At 39.1% G+C, this 23,150-nt stretch overlaps 2 protein-coding genes across 7 annotated transcripts in view; one reads left to right on the top strand and one right to left on the bottom strand.

Moving 5' to 3' along the window:
* Ror (tyrosine-protein kinase transmembrane receptor Ror) overlaps positions 1-23,150 on the top strand; it is a 231,417-nt gene that overhangs the window by 50,701 nt on the left and 157,566 nt on the right. The gene's annotated exons all lie outside the window — the stretch shown is intronic.
* The window catches only part of LOC139769552 (uncharacterized), a 34,858-nt gene that overhangs the window by 10,516 nt on the left and 1,192 nt on the right, over positions 1-23,150 (bottom strand). Inside the window, exons 2-3 of one of the 5 annotated variants that reach the window (XM_071700705.1) lie at positions 13,266-13,323; positions 10,893-13,122 (exon numbers count right to left, since the gene is read on the bottom strand). In XM_071700705.1, the coding sequence (XP_071556806.1) occupies positions 10,893-11,070 (178 nt within the window). In that variant the 5' untranslated portion in view covers positions 11,071-13,122; positions 13,266-13,323. Of the gene's footprint in view, positions 1-3,570; positions 5,804-5,851; positions 7,200-10,892; positions 13,123-13,265; positions 13,324-23,150 lie in introns of those variants that run through there. The other 4 variants (XM_071700707.1, XM_071700709.1, XM_071700706.1 and 1 more) reach the window with 4 other exon arrangements.

Genomic DNA, 23,150 nt, shown 5'->3' on the forward strand with positions numbered 1-23,150 from the left:
GGCCTTCGTTTTCGAGAATTGCCGTCTGAGATCGTTTATATGCAAACAGAGGTTGGAGCAAAATGACGCCTTTAGACTCATTTATTCTTGACGATGACTGATTTCTTTGTCGATCGAAAGTAATAGTAGATATGTGTGAATATTATTTTCATAATTTATTATCATTATATTAGAATAAAAAATAATTTATTAAAATTAACTTTTTATGAAAGAGTAATAAATAAAAAGTTTTTAAAGAGAGTAATAAATACAAGTTTTTAAAGATTCTTTTAGATTACAATAAGTGCCCTTTATATACTTTAAGAAAACCTAAAAGAATCTTTTTAGGTTTTTAAAAAAGAATGTTAAGGTCTATATTTCTTATAAATTCTTTCTTTGTTAAAAAGATCAAAATTTTTTTTTAAATCATGTTTATCACTTTTGATTGAGCAGCTTGGCGCCTTTAGACTCCGGACCTCGCAAGTTTATAACTAAATGCAGTGTTGTATATGCAAGAGTATCGCCACGGGGCAGCCGTACCATTGACAGAATGACGAACGTCCCAGGTAGTCACCGGTTACACCGAGGGCTCGTAAATCAGGAGATATTTTCCATTTCGATGTCCAGGGAGGCGTTATTTTTTGTTTTTTTTTGTTCTTTCCTTTTTTTGTACAAACATAATGCCACTACCATGGCAAGGCGCGCGGAAACCGCATGCTAAAAATGACGTTACAACGTTGCGAAAGCGTTCTGCGAAACGAGATCCGCGCGTCAACTCTGCGTTGGCGGAATGGTATTTTTTTTCCTCGCTGCGTATGTCACGGCTTATCGGCAAACTACCCTCCCGAGGTTAATCGAACCCAGGCAGGTCGAGATAGCGCGTTTGTGAACTCGATGGATGAAAGCCGCTTCGGACAAGGATGATTTGTGCCGCGATAAAGCTCCATTAACTAAGAGCAGATTTTTAAAGCGCAAAATCAGGGTATCGACATATTTCATAAACTATAATTTGGAGGTACCTTTTTATTCGAATTAAATTAAAGAATAGATTTGAATCAACTTAATTTGTTGGTTATTTGGATATTAATATGAATTTAATCTTAATAAAATAAACATTTTTTGAAAACAAAATAGGTAATAAAACTTATGATTAAAAAACGAGGCTGTTAAAAACCAAAGATCATTGATTATCGAACTGATTATCTCATTGTCAGTAAGATTGATATTACTCTGCGTTAATTGGATACCAGATAAAAAATTTTCCATCGGTTTTTCCAAGAAGTTTTTTTTTTAGAATTCCAATAATTTTCTAGCCGTTAGATATATGTATAAACAATTTATAATGCTTTCTTCTTTTATCAACTCTACAGATTTTCTATTGACTAATTAGCACGTTGCACAACATTGGTGCATTTTACGCATGTCTAGAACAAGTCGGAGGCACATCAAACATGCACGAATGTATCATCGATTGATTGACATAGATATATACTATAGGTACAATGAACACCGTCGAAATAAGCGGTCGTTGTTTATAGTTTCGTCCAGTCGACGGACACCTACGAGGTGTTCCCGCGTATACGCGTTTTATAGCCACTAGAATTCTGACAGAGCTGAATTATCGCCGAGGCGTGTCGTGTGTATATACATATGTATGCATGCGTGCCTATGTAGATATAGACGTATCCCATGGGTGTATTCCTGGACACGTAGAGTTCCATAGAATATCCGATGACATCGTTACTAGACAGCAACGGCTCACATTCCGACCAACTCTATACGATCTTGTCAAAATATCCACTTGCATGCCTCTAAATAATTACTATCCGGCAGTATTTTTAACGTTCGTCCGTTACCCTCGTCTAGATTCGTTTAGATTTCGCCGGAAATGCGGCGTGACGTCAAGAATATGTTTATAAAGTGTCATGTACAGCGTTAACTCGCGACGGAACCGTCTCGTCGTCGTTCGATTCTCGTTCAATTTAGGGTTGGAATTATTCATAATTCGATGTTCTCAATCGATATGTATCTTTAAACTTTAAACTATAATATTATTGCACTTAAATTTGTATGGATTTAATATATCCGCATATGAAATGATATTTAATATAGCAAAATTTGAAAATTTGCGACAGATAATAATCTATGCTTTTATTGTTAGTTTCTGGAATTACTTTTTATGCATTTTAACTGCTCGTTGATGATCTTCTCTACTCGGAGAAAATATAAGATAATATATAGATAAAATTGAAATATGGATAAACTCAATTATATAACACAATTTTTTAATTAAATTTTTTTCAATTTGCAATAGGATATGTTTTGCTTCAATATGTATTTTGCTTTAACATTCAATTGCCATATATATACAACTGTTTGTGGTAAGTTTGTAGTGTTCGAGAAACTATTAGCCGTGTGCAACATATAGTAACAGTACGAATACCTCGAGGTTAAATAATTCCGACCCGGGTAGTTCGGTAAAATTTGCGGTTTGCTTCTCGGCAACAATGGAGCCACAAAATCTGAAATTTATACGAGCAGGTTTAGAAGTTTCACTTTAGTGGGTACTTTCGGAACTGTAGGCTGAGGAGAAGGTAGGATCGACCTGGTGTTTTCATCTCTCGCTCGCGCGAAAGTTTCGGTGCAGGTGTTTGCATCCTCCGATGCATACGATCGTGCACTTTGCGTGCGCGTCCTCGATCGAGCATTCGAAAAGTACGGAAACTCGAGCACCTCGCTTTGTGAACGTGACGACAACGCTCGTTTTCCTTCGCGACATGGTGGATTTTTATGAAAGCCCCTGGCTGCCAAGGTGTCTCGTGACACTTTCCCAGAAACAGAGACAACGTCTGTATGTTACAGCGAGCTTGCGTTTCCGCTCGCCGCACATTGAAAAAGCTCCTCGTCTTTCGCGCTTTCAGTTTCCCGTCTCACCGCTTTTTTTTTCACCCCAACGCGAGAATACAGGCTGCATCAAAAGTCATAAATTTTTATTTGTCGCTTTTAATTGAAATACTATTTGCATTTCTGATTTATCGATATTTTTTTATCTGGAGGCTTTCTTTAACATTTTAATTCTCAATATCAAATATTTTAAGAATTAATTAAAATGTTAAGCCTATTTAAAATTGATTAAAAACAGATTTTATCACTCAACGGTGAATCACTCGATTAGGCATTTTTCTGAGATATACTTTATTTGCTCGGTTTAAAAGAAATCAATCTCAATTATCGGAATGCATTAGACATGCAGCGACTAAGTGAACATGGTCTAACGTTTCGCAATAAATCGTGCGTTACTTCGCAACGTTAGCAAAAATAGTACAGCTTTGTTGGCTTAACCTCATCCCGTTGAGGAGATTGTTAGCAATGCATTGCTTTCGTTTGTTTATTCTAATTTACATAATAACCTTGACCAAACAAATAAGAAAATATTTTCAAATTTACGCGATAAAATCATCTCATTATTACTTCATTAATTACACGCGTCTTGGAATATAATTTTCATTATTTTTTTTTCAACGTATTTCTTCTTAATATCTTCTTAATTTCTTCTTATAAATTCTTTCGTCTTGGAACAAATTTACTCACTATCGTCATCCATTTTTCTCGTGCGGCTTCCCCTGAACAGCAGCGGAACTAGAAGACTGAATAGTGACATCAGTTTTATTTCTGAAGCACTTGCACTATTATATCATTTCATCATTATTTCACTAGATTATGTAATATATTATTACGCACAAATAATATTTTTATCCACTACTCTCTCTCATAAGGTCACAAAATTTCTTATCCCGAAGTAATTGCCCACCATAACATTGCAAAGCTCTCAAATAAATCTCGATAATTACGAGCGAAATCGCTTAACGTAATGTAACAGTCCGAATTCAATGATACACTGAGAATAAGTTTTCACATAATTATATTATCTGCTTTTCTGAATTTTAAACAAATTTTCCGTCACTGCTCGTTGTCGTGTTGCATAGTCTTCGTGCGAGACTCTGCGAGCGTAATCGGAAAACAGTAGTCGACTGCACATCCCCACCGTAAAATCTCGTGTCTCTGCGAGAGAAGCGAGTTTTGAGCGTGTCGCGTGCCCGGGATTACTTTCGCGTCTCGGCGCTTATTGTTAGTCAAGATCGCATTGTCAACTTGGGTTTCTGAGAATCTCGCGGATGCGCTCCCCGCCACGGTGCGCGGCGTGTCGGAGTTCTTGGCTAATTTTGCTAGTGAAGGAATTATATATATAGTATATTATATACATAGAGAGAGAGAGAGAGAGCGAGAGAATCTTATACATGTGTTTTCACAATAACTGCAAGTTCATCGTGCCATGTAAACGCACATGTTTTCGCCGGCATATATATTATGCTGTATGCATCTGCATAGTATACTACTTCGGTAACAGTATCAAGGTCGATATTGGATACCATGGCTTGTATTAATTACAATCTTATCATCAAAACATAGAATGCCCGTAATCATCAATTTTAATAACCATAGAGTCTTCGATTAGCCGGGAGTTTTTTGTCGAGAAAATATCGAGGAAGATTTTTGTCGCGATTGTTTAATGTTTATAATTAATTTAACTGTAATATATTTATATGACTAAAATATTTCATAACATTGATGAATCTTGATAATGAAGTAAGATATATATTTGCTGCTGTCCATAACTAAGCGACATAGCATGGAATCCTAAAAATATAATCTCACATATTTGATAAATTACTACAATATCTCAGTACACGTAGCGACTGCGCTTTTCGCAGTAAGTAATAGCGATGAATCTTATTTTACAAGTAATACGTATTTATATGGGTAGCGAATTAATGATCAACACGCAAGATCAAGTTTTAATTCCTGCCTCTGGTAGCCAGGAATGTGTCGCACACTTAGGCAAAACCGTTTGAGAAGTCCAACGATCTCATAAAGTTACTCCGGCTGGTGTTATAAAACTCGTTTTTGACTGGCTTCGGGATTCAATATCGCTGCGAGAGTGATAATACGGCCGTCTTCGCGAATGTGTCTAGCACGTCGTCCTTTATGAGGACTCCCGCTCGCGGAAGAATTTCTTGCCGCGCGAACCGTTATGACAAACTGATATCTCCCTGCAGCTATTGCGAGGCAGCTATAGCGAAGGCCCACGTAGATTCTATCAGTGAAAATCACATCTACTTGTGTGCGCCGTAGACATTATCGCGCCTCCCTTTTTACGACGGATGAAGGGTTGGGCGACTAGCAGATGAGGTTGGGAGGGAGCAGGGTGTATTAAAAACTTTTTTCATAAAATATCTTATGCGAAGTAAGTACCACGGTAGAAAGGAAAGAGAGACAGAAAGAGACCCTTTCCTAGTCTCGTTTGCGTTAATGACGTTTCCCGAATTTAAACGCTCGCTTATTCGACATCTACCGTCTCTGTTGGTCTGGTCGTTGTTGGAGTACATCGCGAATTGCATTTTAAAATTTTCAACGTTGAAGCATTAAGTATATTGTTTCTTAAGTATGTCTCTTGTGTAACATCATGTATATGCCAGACGTTTAAAATTGTATTAAGAAAAATCGGAATTATCTTTAATTTCGAAGCATTCATCTCTGTTTTATAATTGATTCAACTTAACAAATAGAGAAAATTTAAAGGATTTTGACAATTTAATGAACGATAAAATCTTTTTGACATAAACAATCGTCTATAGACAGAGATGCAAGCTTGTTTTTTATTTGTGACTAATAAAACTTAGCCGTGGCTAAATCATTATGAGTGGATAAAAGAAAAAAAAACATTAGACAGTCATTACAAAAATGCTTGGTTGGATAGCAATTAAGAATCAAAAGATTAAACTATCTTAGAAACTCTTAAACGAGTTCGTACCAGAATTCCGCGACGAAGAAGAGTACGAGCTTTCCTTCTCTTCGCGTCTCATCGGCCTGCACGAGTCTCTTCTCTGCATCATGCCCGTGTCCCGCTCCTTCCATTTCTGTGCGCGCCACGGAGCTTCACTCATGTGATAACCTTACCGAGGGGGATTGACCCCCCGGTTTCGCGGCCCCACCGTGACCTCGTCAGATCAACAGCGAATTCGCATTACCTACGTATACGCATGCCCGTCTCTCTAATGGAGTCACGCGCCCTCGAATGATGGGGGTCATTTCGTCGATCGAGTCATTAAATAATCCATCAGCGTTTCATCAACAAATAGCCGTTGCTGGATAACGGCGCGTCTGAATAACCTCATCCTTTACGGGCTTATTCCAGGAAAGACCCGCGAACGGAAACAGTCGTTTCTCGAAGTAGCCGGTTCTTATTTTCATGACCAGCCTGTCAGTTAACTGCATTGACATCGTGCAACAATATTTGCTGCTCTTTTCTTCTCCATCAGGCCGAGTGCTTTCCATGACAACGTACTTCTCATGCTGCGATGTTCCGTACTGTGCGAACGATGTTTTGTTTTTCAATATCGCGTAAGGAAATAACAGATGTTATTATATTTAAGATAATTAAGATTTAATTTTAATTGCGGTATACCTTTTTGTTAAAAAAGCTCTCGCGATTCAATTGAGGTATTATTTTTAAGTAGAAGATGTCGGTTTAAAACACGATGCCACTACTAACAGTCACAGTGAAGATCTCCATAAAACTGGTCGATCATATTTTTTATTAGCATGACAAAGCACAGTTTGGATTCCTCAAATGTTCTTACTCATCCTCATATTTCTTAGCGCAAATTTGCCGCGCACTTTATACAAGCTACAAATTCTTCGTCACAGTTCTATCTTCAGTTTCGACGTCTTTCTCTTTCTCGTTACGTAACACCGAGATGCGTTTCTCTGCCAGATGTGCGTCTCCGCGCGACGACGTCGCGACGCCGAGGCCCGACATATCACATTTGAAGTTCCGAACGGTGACGAACATCGGTGCATCGAGCCGCTTCCGGACTGGTCCCCTGCTTCCGGAATCCCGCGCTCCGCGAGTTTGACAGTTTCCGCGAGCCGCGAAAAGCGTGCCGGCCGTTTAGAGTCACCGGGCGAAACTAGTCGACGCGTGGCTACATCACTGCGGCAGTCTTTATCCCTACCGCGAGAGCTACCTCTTCTTCGTCCGCTTCTTCATCGCGCGTCACGAAACCACCGCCGCAGGTCTCTCTTTCTCTATCTCTCTTTCTCGCCCTCGCGACTATTTTAAATCCTTTGTAGTCCCTCGTGGTCTCGCGACGCCAGGAGTGTATCGCCGCGCTGGAGCGCGTGCATTTCTTTCTCAAAATAGAGGATTCTTGATTGACACGAGGAATAATATACATAAAAATATTTTGACAAGGTATTATTTTATGATTTCAAGAAATTATGTTATGATCGTAAAATGTTAAATAATAAATTTAATTTTTTTTAATTATTAATAAAAAATATACTTTTATATGTTTTGCGGAATATAAGTTTTTGGGAAAATTTACGCAGTATATATATAAATTCTGAATATTTTTATTAAGTTTTCGGATATATAAAAGTTTTCATTTTATTTAACAAGTCTATTAGTTGACCCAAGTGTTCCGGCACTGATCAGCGTCATTATACCTTTTGATGCTATTTTAGAAACGTCGCCGGAGGCGGTCTTATAAATTTCGCTATATTATTATCCGCCTTGACCGCGATATTACGTAAAAGCTATAGTTTTGACCGAGAAAAAGACCTCTTTCCCTGACAAGTCCACATATTATTCAAGTTTATGTGTTTGCATTCATTGTAGAGCTGCACATATACATACACTAAACATGTCGATGGTATTGCCGTTTAAACTATACGATGTTATATATAAACATAGGTTTTTTTAGCGATTACATTTTCAAACGCATTTTTGGCTTCGTCTACTTCCTTCGACGATTTATTTTCCACGATTTAATATCGTTTGTCATGAAAAGTGGCATTGTCAGTTCTTGTGTTTAACATCATCAGTTTTGAAGTCCGACAGTGGCGCGATATTTTTGATATTGAAGAAATTCGGTGTCGGTGCGAACCCGGGCGATGATAAATTGTTCATTAGACTGGCGCCATTTCTTCACGCGGCGATGTAATCTATCAAGAGGTTGAAAAAGGACTCAAAATAATCTCCGAGCTTGACGTAGGTGGCATCTGGTTTTCCCATCGAGCGAGCATGAGACGGAAGCAGAAAAGAAAGAGTCCAAGAACCGGTAGATTGATCCAACAACTCACTTTGAACCCTCTCGGCGTGCTGTCAGTTTTTCTAATCGTGAAGGATTTTCTTCGCACGCCACTTGAATGCACCATGATAATCCGGCTGCATAATGCGTCGGAAGGGACAAAAAAGCTCGTGAGACGCTATCTTGATTCGACGAGAGTGTCAAGCATACTTTTTCTGTTTGTATGTACTGGGTGGTCCTAAACCGTTCCTAATTTTTATCTTGTAATTATACAAATGTAACTATATGATATATAAAATTCGTAATTAGTTTTTGAAATAAATAATAACAAAATTTAAAAAAGATGTTTAAAAGTACTTAAAATTTTTTTTATATGCATAATATAATATAATATATTATAAATAGATTTGCACGTTTAATTTTACTGCCATTTTAATTAAAAAATCATCAATGAATAATACAACTACAATATTTGTGAAAATAATGTTAGCTACGAGAAGCTATAAAATAATCTTGATTACTATTTGATAGCATTAGATATTTCAGAGTAACGCATTTATTGCCTTTAATACCTTTAGCATACTCATTTATTTATGCTTGATTCAAACGTTTATTAATAGTTGACGTAGTTTAAAATTTTTGAGTTACTGATTACTTCATGATGGAAGACTAAGGTCGAGATCGGTTTGACGTTTCAAGTTTCAACAGTATTACGTAGGATAATAGAATAAGTTAGCGTTGAGCTTTTCGGAGTGTGTACAGCGTCGACATCTGGTTCCCGAGTTCTAAGAGAACAAACGCCACCCCGGAATATTTTGCCAAAACAAAGCTTTTCTTGGCTCCTCGGGTAAATAAATCTCGAGGAAATCACGTAGACGCGCGATTCATGCGCCGTCATTCAGATTTTTTACATCAACGTCGTACTCACTCGCACAGTCGGCACATCCGTTCAATTTCATTTCTGAATTATAATCGAGGTATAATAGGCAAAAGTTATAATATATATATATACCCACCATTGTTAATTGAGCTTCCTTGAAGAAATGCGATTAATTAAGCAGTCAATTTCAACAGACTCTTGCGAGCTTTTCCATATTAGAATCCTCAATAGTCCGATAATTGGCCGAGAGTTTCACTTTTAGACGATTAAATCCTTTCCTATTAACTCTTGTTTGACTTGTAACTTTATTTCTAACTTTCTTCAATTTATAAATTTACTAGTTAACTTAATCAGTCGCGTGGATTCGTCGTTGTCGCACGTTTAGTCGCAGCAAATCACTGGTAAAGTTCTCTCCTTTCTCTTGACTTATCAGGACACTACTTTTACCGCTTGTCAAAATAAAGTGATATCGTACGATGATGAAAGCAAACGTTTCTTTGAAAAATGGAGCACGAATACGTTTGGCGTCATCTCGGGCGCACTCGGGCGCATTTAGCAACTGAGTCAAGTCTGCTGGATCGAGACCGCCGGTACTAGAAACTGTACTATTCGCTTACCCGACTGGACAAATTCAGCGTGTGCAGGCCAGGCCTCGAAAATAGTTCGCAGCAAGTTCGTACGGCGACTTCAATCTGATGTATGCACGTGTCTATTTGTAGATGACCGCGGCGCGATGCAATTTACCAGATCTGCTATAGTCGCGCAATAAAATTCCCCGTGATTATCACGTACGAAATGTATTTGACCTTTTGTTTGATACCATCCGTAATGATGAATTTATAATTAAAGGGATGGTAGTGAGATTCGCGAGATTAATGGTGTCCATTTAAAACGTTCCCCAATTTCAGAGAACACAATTGCACCGAGCGAGTTTATTAAAACCTGCCCGTAAAGCACAAAAGTACTCAAATAATTAATTCCACAATGTATCTGTAAGGGAAAGAAAGAGAGCTCTCTCTAGAGAGAGGCAGAAAAAGAGCGATAACTTGTACAAGAGTGGTCGAATTAAATTTTGATGAAATTCTTTGATAAATTTAGGATCAATTTTTTTTATTGAAAACGTCATGAAACTTTGTATATCGTCAAGGTATTAGCTTTTTTTTCATCGCGATATATTTGCTAAGTTTAATAGAATAACAAAAGTTTGAAACTCTCGCTCTTCCATGACATATCAAAAATTCCTTTAGCACGGTAGTTAAATTAATCCTTGATTGCTTTGGCGCAGTCATACTCTAGAGGATCAAATATTTAACATTATTAGTTGGTCTGGCCTGCCACTAACGCGTAATGGAAGTCCCTGCGAAATTAATTTGGCCCCCGAGTGTGAATCATCTATAACGGCAAATTAATAATTCAAACAGCGGCGTTCAGAGCAACTGCGTTAATAAAATTTGCTTAAAATATTCTGCTGGACGAGAGGAAAAAAAATGAAACAGTGTAAATAATAAATAAGCTGGATAAATAACAGCGTTATACTCTAATAAGATATGAGAAAGTTCAGTATAATAGTCTCATTTGTCTAACTTAAGTTTTTATAGCAAAATTCTAGACACTAAATTCAATGCACGTATTTGTTCGTCGAAAGAAATAAGAGAAAAGTTGAAAACAACTTTTTTCGTCTTTTCGTACATTGAAAATTATTCTATCCCGCTCGTCCATCGCGAACGTTCTCATTAACCGGGCACGGTGAAATCGAAGGAAAGGAAGAGTAATCGCGGCATTATTGGGTGCTTTCGAGACGACACATTCGCAAACCGTCGCGATCTCCTTCACCTTCGATTCATCGAAAAATCCGCGCGCTTTCCCTTTAGTCCCTTTACCTTGCTCCACCTCGGCATTGATGTGAATGGTCCTCAGTCTGAGCTCCTCGTTCTCGTAAATCATCCCCCTCGAGGACTTCCGGTCGAGTTTTCTATTTGGCTTGACGCTGACGTCTCGCCGCCTGGTCCTCAGCATCCCGACACCGCCAACACCGCCCACCCCCGTCCCCGCCATCATCCTTTTCCTCTTGTGCCACTTGTTTTCTTCCTCCTCCGCGAACGGTATGGCGTAGTGTATCACAAAGAGCGGATCGCGACGAGTGACCGATTGTCCGCTATGATCGGCTGCGCCTTGCGCGCGGCCTCTCGAGAGGAGAGCAACACGCGACTCCCTTGTTCCCTCCCTTCTCTCGAGAAACTTTCGCGAGATATACTCCCGTTCCTCGTAACTATTTGATCTTCCGTTTGATATTCGGCCTTACTCGAAGAAAGTTCTGAGCACAAAGCTTTCGCGCTTGCCAGACTTGGCGAGCGCAACTACGACTTGACCACTCGACGTTCTTTCTATCGCGTAGGCAAATCCGAAGATTCGTTTCGAAGTGTTTATCTTAATTCTTCAATATATATGTTACACTACGAAATATCTTACTTTGAAGCATTCGCACTTTCTTCAGATGGCTTATTCCATTATAGATCTTATCATATTGAATGTATAATCACTTTCTGCCATTTAATGATAACTTAAGGAATTTTTAGTATTAATATTTGTATAGTAATCCGTAAAATTATATTGTCTGAAGATATTTTTTATATTACTTTTATTTATGTTATTATAAAAACTGGCACTGAATTCTCTTTTCTATTAGATCTTACTTTTGACCGAGAAATTATGTCTAGCCAGCTATATATCTTAGTCTTGTATTAACTACTTCAATAAGAGGAAATTAGTTTTTAAATTGTATATTTATATCATTAGTGTTATAATAACTCTGCACTGAAAAGGATTAAAGGTGCGCACTTGCGCCGATATGCCGGATCTCGAGAATGACACGGCGCGAAGCCACTTCCTCCGTTTAAAGCCGAGCGTATGTTCCTCGAATAATCGCACAGTCACTTCGGCGACGAGTCTGCGTCAATCCCGGGAACAAACCCGAGGAAGCGAGGTGTAATTGATGCCGGAGAAACCGAATAGATACCTTACTTGCCGAGTCACTCTCTATTGTGAAGACTATACATGCTGGTTTGTAGTACCGCGAAGTTTGTACACGCTGACTCGTGATATCTCACGCAGTCTATACAGATCTAATATCACCACGCTGTTGCATCGCGGAATCAGGGTTAAGAGCCATTGAGTTACCGGGAAGTAATCCGTCTAAAATTCCGTATACGTTTCATGAAGGTTATAACGCGTTGTTATATTCCGCGGATTATATACCTTGGTCCATAGCGAACACAGAATTGGGAGCTATCGACGTTGCCGAGCAACATAATCTGCCTGTGATCTCCGTTGTGTGGATACACGTCGTTGTATTAACTTAGCGCAGATCCTCTACCAGCAGTACTAACTGGCTAATTCCTCCAGGATTACGTTTCTCTTCCCGGACCGTCACGGAGACTGCGAAGGACGGTCGGCTTGCTTCGTGGACCTATCCTCGGTCCACGCGGTCGCGATGAATCGTTTAGACGAAGTTACGGTATCCGGCAATACCGGTCGCCGCGTCGCCCTCGCGGCCAGAAGAATTTGCATCGGACACTCATTTCTCACGCGGTATTCCTCGCACGTAATTTGCGTCCCCATTACTCAGCGTTTATCAGCGTGCTCGGGCGACCACCTCTTGCACTTTCAAGCTCCGTTTTTGCGTTTTTTATTTCTCTCTCTCTCTCTCTCTCTCTCTCTCTCTCTCTCTCTCTTTTTGTTTCCCTTTCTTTTAATTTGTTTTGCACGTCCACGCGGCACACGCAAGGGAATTTATCTCGTCGCCCGGGCGGATTTTCTGCAATCTTTCGGCCGGCTGCGGCAGTCATCGGCCGACTACCGCGCGCCGTTATGAATGTCGAGATTCTCGCCCCTAGGACGCCGGCGATTATTCACGAGGGACTTAAAGTTGCGGCTTAAACTTCTAGCTTCTAGTATCTAGCCTCTTTTCTATCCGGTGGGAAGCGTCCGTGCAAAAACTGCCCTCGCGAGAACGGTGAGTGGTTGCGATACGTAATGCCTCGCAGTTATTACGGGGCGATTATCCACGATGATGCGTGATGTCTTCGCGTCGCTCGAAGAGAATCGCTGGTCCTTGAAAAATGCATTAAAGTTAGAAGAAAAGTGACGAAACGGTTAATGATATATACCGTAAGAATAAAGTATTTGATGCGATGACTAGTCGACTTCATGAATTTCACAGCGTTTTTATCTGTCAATTCTATGCATTCTCTGACCTTTAGTTGTTGAATGAAGTTCCCAGTGATCGCTCCTGTCATTCCTATCGTCGGTGATCTGAAAAAAATATCTATATTAGAAATCACGTGTAATATTAATATAAAATCATATAATTAATTTTTATATACTATGCATTTAGATTTTTCTGTAACGAAAATATATTTAGAATATAATCATGAATATCTCATTGTTTCCAAATAACCCGTAATTCGATTTTTATCAGACTGTTTTATAGACTGTTTTACTGTTGCAAAAATAGAATATTTGCTCTTAAATAGAAACTGATAAAACGCAGTAAAAACCCATTTGACCTAAACATCGAAATGGATCGATATCGTTATAAGAACCATCGCGAATGAAGGTTTTATTTTCCGAGCGAGATTTCGATGGCGAAAGAAGTCACGAAGGATTCTTGAGTGAAGGAAGTCTTACAAGATATTGTACGTGATTTAAAACCTTCTCGACAGCTTCGCTTAGAGGATTGCTTCACGTGTCGTAGAACGCGGAGTATCCGATACGCGTGTTCGAGTAAATGTGCGGAATGGCAAAACATTCTGCTCTCTCTCATGTGAAGGAGGAAGCGAGTATCCGCTTTGAAAGAAACTTTTTTTGGTCATGTTCTCTATTTCTCTCTCATTCTTGCGCGTTTCTTAGCGACTCAAAGTCTAGGGAATGACATCAAAGAGGATAGCACAGTAAAGCAGGTGTGTATCCTCGAACCTATTGTTGTCTTGTTCCGAAAACATACACAAAGAGAAAGCAAGGAGTGAAAAATATATAGAAGAAATAGAAATTTATCATATTCTACAGAAAATTTATTTGAATATTTAGAAGCTTCTGCTGTCGAAATTAAAAATAAAATGAAAATAAAATGAAACAATTCTATGAAAAAGAAGAATTAATCAATGAATTAAAGGCTGTAACAGTATGTTGGAACATAAAATGTATATTTTATAGCGAGAAATGTAAGTACGATTCTGTTAAAGTTTCAATATTTTTCTGAATTTAGATCCTTATAAACTTAAAAAAAAAAAATAGAAAATGTGTCACACAGACCGAAATACCACGAATATATTAAAAATGTTGAATGTAGAAGAGAAAAGATAAAAAAGAAATAAATTTTCCTCATACATTCAGCTAGCTTTTTGCAATGATCTTAATTGCTGCATAAATAACGATTCCCTCGTGTTTGCATTAGAAACTTGTAATTATCTCTGGGTTACCTTACGCGATAATTAGAAAAAGAGTGAAAACTTTACGCTTCGTCATACGTCTGCGGACTTTCTTGATGAAGTTGATCCTTTAATTAACGTCGACAGAAAATGATAAAAAGGTAAATGACAAAGGAGAAACTTTTCTCTTACTATGGTATCGTACTGAAAGAGATAAAATCGCGCGAAAACGTATAAATATACAAAAATTGCGAAATCAGAGTAGTAAAAATAGTGTCTTGATAGAGAGACAAGTCTATATGCGTGCTTAGAACAAATATTCGATTTGAACGCATTCCAAGTAGCAGGTGAGGCATGATTCATGGCTCATGTCTAGCACGAAAAATAACGTTGTATTTGCCGACGAAAATTACTTACGAAACGAATTACATATCAAAGAATATATGTAAAGAAAATTCATTTCTGTTTTTATTTAACATTGCACGAAAATGATCAGATTCTCATTATATTTATCGAGTATTTTTGTAACAATCTAAAATATCAGCGCACATTAATTTAACTGTAATTAAATTATATTTATGACATGTTATACTGTCATACTATCGAATATTTCGACGAACCAAAGTAGAATAAATATATGTATATTTTGAGATTTTATTGCTCATTTATGTTGATAAATTATTATTGCTATTTATTTGACAGAATTAAATTGATCTATTGAAAATTTGTTCGTAATTATTGAGAATTAATTATACTTTTCATCGCTACAAACAGATCAATTCCGCTTAATTAAACTTATTTTATTTATTTATCACTAATTTCACTTGTACGGATGATTAATGAATTTCTCAGGAGCGCAATGCCAGATGATACTGCTATTTATAAACAGACGCGTCGCATGCAAAGTGCCGGTCGGCGTAGCTTTTGCAAAATAAAATGTTTATGAAACGCTCTTTTGACGTGAGTTGTTCGCTCGCTCGCAATCTAACGAGGTAGGACACGAGGTCTTTGATGCGAAACGCGCGCCAATGGGATGTAAGAGAGACCAGAAGTTACAGCGTGCAACAATTACGCTCTTTTAAGCGTGACGACGCGACAGAATGGCGGGGCGATGTATCTCCTTTGTAACGTGAACTTCAGCGGTACGAAAGTTTTCGCGCTGCCGGGCAAAAACTTAAGGCTCGTTAAGAGGCGCGCATTTGCATGACATTTATCACAACTCCTGGGAGGACCTTTAAGATACGTGCCAGCGCGACCGGATAAAGCCGGAAGGATTAATGAGGACGTCTTTCTCCCATCCTCTCTGTTGCCACGCTCGCACTTCGCACGGCGTTAAGACGAAATATATATTCGCCCAGCTTTTAACTCTTTGGTACGTTGGCGTCATCTCTTCGGCAATATATGTTATTCTCTTAATGCTTTGCGGAAGAATACCCGTCGCCAAATATACGTAATATGGCGTAAACTTTATTATGCAACCATCTTTCAATTTATTGCTTGGAGAAATGAATTAAATATTGAATTTTATCGAAGAAAAGTAGTGACAATTTAAAATATTTTAATAAAATATTTTGGATGTACAGTACTTTATGTCAAAAATATATGAGATAGTACAAACTGAGAAACTTTATATGTGAATGTAATATTTATGTTACTGTTTTATTATTCGAAACAATTTTTCTCATCTTTCTACTTGCGATTAGAATAGACTTGATCTCACTTACGAAGTGCTTTTTTCAGAAGTTCGCTCTTATATGCGTGAAGTGCTATACTACCTATTGGTCACCTGGTGACCGTGTAATTTTAACGATTTCCGGTCTTGTTCGACGGATACGCGTTTAGCAACCACATATAACACGCATATCAATATACCGATATAATCCCCGACGTAAACCAGACATGGGTCTCGACACGTAATACGATGGCTGTTAATACCAAATAATCAAAAACCGCGATTTTCAGTGTGTATATATATATATATATATATATATATATATATATATACACGCACGCACGCACGCGTACAAACACACACACACACACACACATCCAGATAGTTAAATTATTAAATGCGGGATATAGCTGCGCGCTGCTTCATTATTATTTAAATTTATATATCTTGACTGAAATATATATATTATAATATCTTGATGCTAAACGTGTCAAGTGCCGAAAGGTATTTTTTTTCTCATATAAAATAAAGAAAGTACTTCACTCTTTATTTATTCCTCAAATTCTTCATATTATTTTGAAAAAATTTTTTGTGCGTCACGTAACACGTTCAGGACTTTGACTTTTGGTATCCAACTCACGCAATGATGATGCTGCGTCCAAAACCGGTCCGGCCTTCTCTCGCAAGCGTATCTGCGTGGCGTGAAACGTAAGCGGTGCAGCGGCCGTGACGTTCGTGCGAAAATCGAATTTACACCGTGAAGTGCGAGATCGGGACGTTATCGGCCAGCCGGCGTGTGCACAATTTTAACGATTTCCGGGCGGGTTACTTTCGGCGTAACGCGGCGTTACGCTCGAAGGTCGACACGAGCCAGACCCCCCGTGATTCGAAACCTCGATCCGAATGATCGGCCGCGTTGGAATGGAATCGATGACGGGGCGTGTTATTATTAAGCGAAGCGATGACGGATTTCTGATCGCGAAATGATTTGCGCCGTCGACGTCGTGCTTTTTCGTACCATGTTAAAGGGAATCGCTTCATTTATGAATACATTGCCCCACTGTTTAAAATGAAGCTAAAATAAAACCTCCATTCTGTTTGTCTTCCGTAATGGTCATACGTAATCGTACATTGTTATTTTCTAGAAGAAAATCAAGATATTAAAGTTTGTTTCGGTATATTGAATTCGTTTATATAAACTTTTTAACATCGAAAAGAATTCGTTTATTAGTTATTAAAATTGGAAATAGTTAACAAAATAGCCATTATAATATTAATAAAGAGCTCGCAAATATTAGTTCGTTATTTTATTACAAAAATTCTAATTAATGTCTTTGTGAATATCAATCATTCAATTTAACTTTACATTTTCGAAAAAATTTTATTTAAAATTTCATTTATTAATTACAACAGAATCTTATCTTTTCTGAATTATAACATAAAAATTAATTACAGAGACATTACACGAAAATAGTAATTATTACTTATTAATCTTATTATACTGATAAAGATATTACACAGTTGTGAACTTATCAAACTTTATTTTAACGTGAAGTTTAGCTTAAACAGACATTCAGTCTGTATTTGTTAAAGAACATGTAGCTTAAAGAGATGGTGATTAACACCCGGGAACACTCTGTAGAACATGTCGATGGCGTTCATGACATACAGTCGAGACAACGGCGGGCTCATGGATTACATGCGCGACACGTGTCGCCGACGCATTTACCGGCATGACGTTAACACGTGCATCGTCGCGGCTTCTCGTTGCGGCGCGTCTCGCAATGCGTAAGTGCCGCGCGGAAATGCGTGTACACTGTGGTTTCGAATGCACGTTGCGAATGATTTACAGGCGGTCGCGGGTAGCGTGCACCGGATGCAAGTTGCTCGCGCAGATGCGACACGAAGATTTAATTTTTCGAACGCAATCGTTAACCGGATCGTTTCCCGGCGTACGATTTACCAGTTTTAATTATCGCTCGTCAAGTTCCGTCGCATTTTTTTTCTTTTTACTGCAAAATTCTGCTCGAGGGCGAACAACGAGATCCCGATATATCCGTCATCGATGGAAAACATGTCGAACGTAACGAAGAGGATGGTCTCGACGTGGATGCCGGGCACCATTCTCGAGCTTTTCATTCAAAACGAGTCGTGTCCAATTAAGCGAGATGCCTCGTGTGCGCTTCATTTATTCATAATGCGACATGTTTCATCGATATTTCGCCTCTGGCTAAAAATGGCGAGCGTCAAGCTTTAGATGAGGACTCATGTTTGTTGTCAATAACATCTTGACTCTAAATTTAGCACAGAAGAAATGTATTGATAATAATAATACTTAAAAAATATCTGGATCATTTGAAATTTTTGAAAAAGTTTTATTAATCACAATTACGTAAAAGTTACACAGTTACGTAAAAAAAATAGCAAAAAATTATCCGAAAATTACCTTTTAAAAATTATAATTTATTAATGACTTTTATATTATTTAGGACACAAATTTTTTATAAGAAAATATTTTTACAAGTTGGTCCTTATAACAGAATTAATGGTTCGGCAACAAGTTATATCCGTACATAAATTATGCAAATGTTTTACTTCTCACCGCAAGATATTAAACGAATGAACGTAAAACGTCCGTAATAAAAGAAGTCACATGGGACACGGTCAGGTTACCCTCTTTGGGCAGGAATGTCTAATAATAGTAATAAAATGAAGCGGAGATGTACTTAGATGCCTCACGAGGAATGCTAACGAGATGGTCTCCATTTGCAATTCCGGTATACTTTAGGAAATGTCGGGAATACAATACAAAGCCAAGTCTCGCTGTGCGCGCAGAAGTCACTCCGCAGAAGGCAATCCGGATTCGCGACAAGGCCACGGACGCGGCTAATTGAATTCAATCGAAAATGCTTGCCTAATTGCAGCGTCAAGCTTTCGTAAGCCTCGTCTTCGGAAGTTCGCTGTTCTTCCCCCTTATGGCCCGCTCCCTCTTTCCCGCGTTCGGCTTTCCTCGATTCGCCTTCCATCTTGGAAGTGGGACTGAACTTTCAAGTTTATGGAACTGAATCTTAAGCGACCGACCCTCCAATTTAAACTTGGGTTGCGATGCTATCGTTTTGCCCTTGAAAGCGAGTTACCTCCGCTGGCGCGAGGACACAGCCGTGGATCCCCTCGGATCGTACGTCTTCGTGGTGACTCATGAATCATTTCGACGTGGCGACCGCAACGTGTTTCTCTCAGATGTGCGCCGAATCCCTTTTACGCATTTACGGTAGTGTCACGGATTTGACATTATTTAGGATTCGTTGCAAAATATTTGACAGACCTCTTGAAGAATTTCGAGTCGACTTTTTTTTAACAGAAAAATCACTATTTGTCATTTGTAACTTTCAGCGTTGAGTTCTTTGCCCCTGCAGAGATACAATACCTGTCAAACTTGTTTTCTTGTCCATTTATATTTCTTTTTCATTCTTGAAGTGTAAGTGTATATCTTTGTAATCCGTCTTCCTTGGAAATATTTGACATTCATACAGTTTTCACCATTTGTCTCGTAACTACAATAGTGATGCAGTAGCAAATGTATGGCACTGCACAACAACGATTTCTCACCGAAAAGTAACCACTCAAACTTTTACATTTTTCTTCCGCTAAATTATTTGTAATCCGAACGATGTCGAACGATTCTATCGAGTTTCATTCATTTTTAATGACTTCTCGCGGTCGCGACGTGGTCGAAAGTGCGTAAAAATAAGTCGCTCGCGAAACGGTCCAGCCAGCCTTCGCTGCTCTATGCGACTTGCCCGACTGATTTTTCGAGTGTACGCCCGACCTGTCAACGGCCTGATGGAGCAGGGAAAGACTCCAAGAAAAACGGACAATCGCCGAGTTAGAAATGAATCATCGACCGGCTCGTAACACCACCATCGACGATTAATTCATCGTCAGCCGCTCGTTATTACGGTCGACGGCCGACAGATTGGTTGGCGTGAAGGAAAAAAAAGCTTTTACACAGCATTTTCGTGCTCGGGATGAACGATCGCTCCGGACCGGACTGGAATCGCGGCGATGAAAACTTGATCGTCGGCAAGAAAGAGAGAGCTCGAGCCCCCACGTGGTATACTTTCACGACAATCCGGAATTTCATAGGCACGTTACTCTTCGCGACAGAAATAACTCGGGGCATCCCGTACATGAACGTAGCCTGACAGCGCGCAGCATGTAAACACCTCGTAGTCAGCCAATTGGTTGGGCCGCTGGGAATAGATACTTGTACTTCAAAAAGTTTCCAGATACATCTCCACAAGGCAAGAAAAGAGTAGACTTTTTAATGTTCAACGTTAAGCATCTTAGCAATCGAGCCACGAGCTTGAAAGTTCGAAGAAGCGAAACATGAATTTCAGTCACAATAGCTTTAATTTAAGCCACTTATTCTCAGTCGCTTGTATGAAATCGCGAATCTTTCTTAAAACATCAATATAAAAAAGTCTGCTTCAAATTGGTTTAAAAGTCTGTTAGGAAAGCTAAAGCGTTGTTATACTATATAATATTATATCGCAGCTGCAAAGTTGTGAAGATTTTCTTCACAGGGATTTAAAACTTTTCGGGTTTAGTGTACCTCTCGAAAGAGTTCTATTCATGATCGTTCGACGAAGTTTTCAAAGAAACTCGCGTTTTTATGCTGCACACGCTGCACGCGCTGCTCTTACGTGTCGCGAAATAAATTTCTTTGCCGTATTCTCGCATTTACTGTCGCGTTTACTGTTTGCGGCCGCGCACAGCAGCTTCGGAAACGGTTTACGAAGTGCGGATTTACGAATGTTGGTCCTACGAATTCACCATGACGCTCGTAGGATGATCATAAGGAGATTTTATCGTTACGACATTGTATCTCCGTCGTGCTTGACACGAAACGTTGCACCGTAGCGCGTCGTTTATGTCCGAACAATCTCAAGCGTGACTACTTAAATGTCTACATCAGTTGTCTGACTCATAATGGCAACAGTTCCTCGTACGCAGAAAGAACGTTTTCTTTTGAGGTCTTCAATCGCTTAAATACTTATTTATTGATATTTATGTATTACAGATTGATTCAGAATAATGTTTATATTTGAAAATACTTTCTTTCTATAATTTTAACAATACAATTTAAAATTCAATTTGCTAATCTTGCCAAATTTAATATTAATTCGTTATTATAGAAACATTACATTTATTATTTTTGAAGACATAAGTATCAGTGCCAAAGAGAAGTATCGAAAAATCATTTTATTGTCGTTGCGAAAATTCGCTGATATTGCGTTTTGTCTACCTTTCTACCTTTCTACCTTTCTACCGCGAGATGCTAGTTCTCTGCCTTGCAATCAAAGACTGCCGGGAAGAAAAATGAAAGGATTAAGTGGAGCACGAAACGAACGTCGGCCACATTACGGCGAAACTCGATTTCGCGACGAGGGGAAAAAAAGATTCTAATTGTACTCAACGTAGTCGCTGCGGCGGATAGCGCGATAAAAGGGTCGGCAATAAAACGCAGCGAGGCGACTAACGGAGAAGATGTACTTTTACGGGAGACGCTGTTACTGTTCCGGTTCTCGCGAGCGAATGTCTCAATGTCCACCTCCACGCAGGACAGTTGATAAATGCACGCGCAATTTGACGCGACCAACTTAGGCCTTTTTCCTTACGGTATCTTTATTCCATGCTCGTATTCACACGATTCGCAACACACTTCTCATGTTCCCTCTTCCCTCCCGCGCATTTAGATTTTACGCCCTGGACCTCACTTCTTCGAGAAAATCGAAGGCAAATGGCAAAACTAGAAAATAATTTGCTCGCGAGAAAGAATATTAGATTTTTATAAATTAAGAGAGTGGTAAATTTATGAGATTATGATACTTTTTTTCGTCGTGTATTATTTTGCTACGTTATTTAAAAGGTTACGATGAAGTGAAGGGGGAAGGGAAATTACTCTCTAGTGACAAATTCCCGAATAAACTGCGTTTGCGATAGGCAGACGGTAATCCCGAACAGAACAAAAGAAAAGCCGCGTCCGCACTCCCAACCAAGCCTCCATTGCGCCGGTAATGTAAACACCTGGATATATATAGCGGCGAGAGAAAACCGGCGAAAAGTTTTAGCGAGTGCCTCTGACAATCCTCAAATGGCTGATGGGATTTGTGTCGGAAAAAATTGTTCTTTAAAAAAGAGAACTCAAAATAATAAAGTAATTAATTGATTTTTGTTTTAATTTGAGATTTTTAATTTGCCTAAAGCTCGTGATATTGACATTTCTCTAATATTTTCAATTTAACTTTTTTATATTTTACAAGCAGTGGTACTGTATCCCCTTTTGGACCGATAGCTTAAAATGCTCGTGACATTTTATAGCGCTTTTGCGATCATGATTTCCTACCAGCGAAAAGCTGCGAAATTACCAGCATATTGCACAATAATATCTACTCTTCTCTCTCTCCCCTTTCTCTCTTTCGTCCCTTTTAGACACCGTAACTGGCGCAGACATTTCCAATTTTTCAGAATCAGTCTGTAACGTGATTTCATCTCTTGTCCGCGTCGTTATTTTCTCTTTCGTTCGTTCCTGCCGCAGAAATTCTTTATGTCCGCGCGTATCTTCGGGCACGTTTCCGGAACCGAACGAGAGATCGGAGATCGGTTATTTTTCTTTCTCTTTACGCCGAGATAACTCTGAGTTTTCTTGGTTCTGTCCGCTTTATTGCCTCGCCTCGCCTGTCTTTTTCTTGCGCCGTAGCAGCGCGGAGTAGAACGCGCGCTCTTCGATTCTAATAGAACATCGTAAAACCGCGACGACGTCGTGAAAACTGTAGCAGACGATGCAGCGGGAAACATTCTTCAGCGGGCATTCTTTGGTCCCGAACACCGTCGCTTTTCCAATTTCTTCGAACTCCACATTTCTCGACTTCCACACTTTTTCTATGCTGATTTTTCACTAGAAAAGAAATGTGCCGGACACGTAAGAAATATCCACGAGGAAAAATAGATGAATGGACGTCGCGCGTCGTTGTGAA

The sequence above is a fragment of the Temnothorax nylanderi genome, unplaced genomic scaffold (assembly GCF_030848795.1).
Source record: "Temnothorax nylanderi isolate EJ_2023f unplaced genomic scaffold, tnyl_v1.0 TNYL_tig0023_pilon, whole genome shotgun sequence".
NCBI lineage: Eukaryota > Metazoa > Arthropoda > Insecta > Hymenoptera > Formicidae > Temnothorax > Temnothorax nylanderi.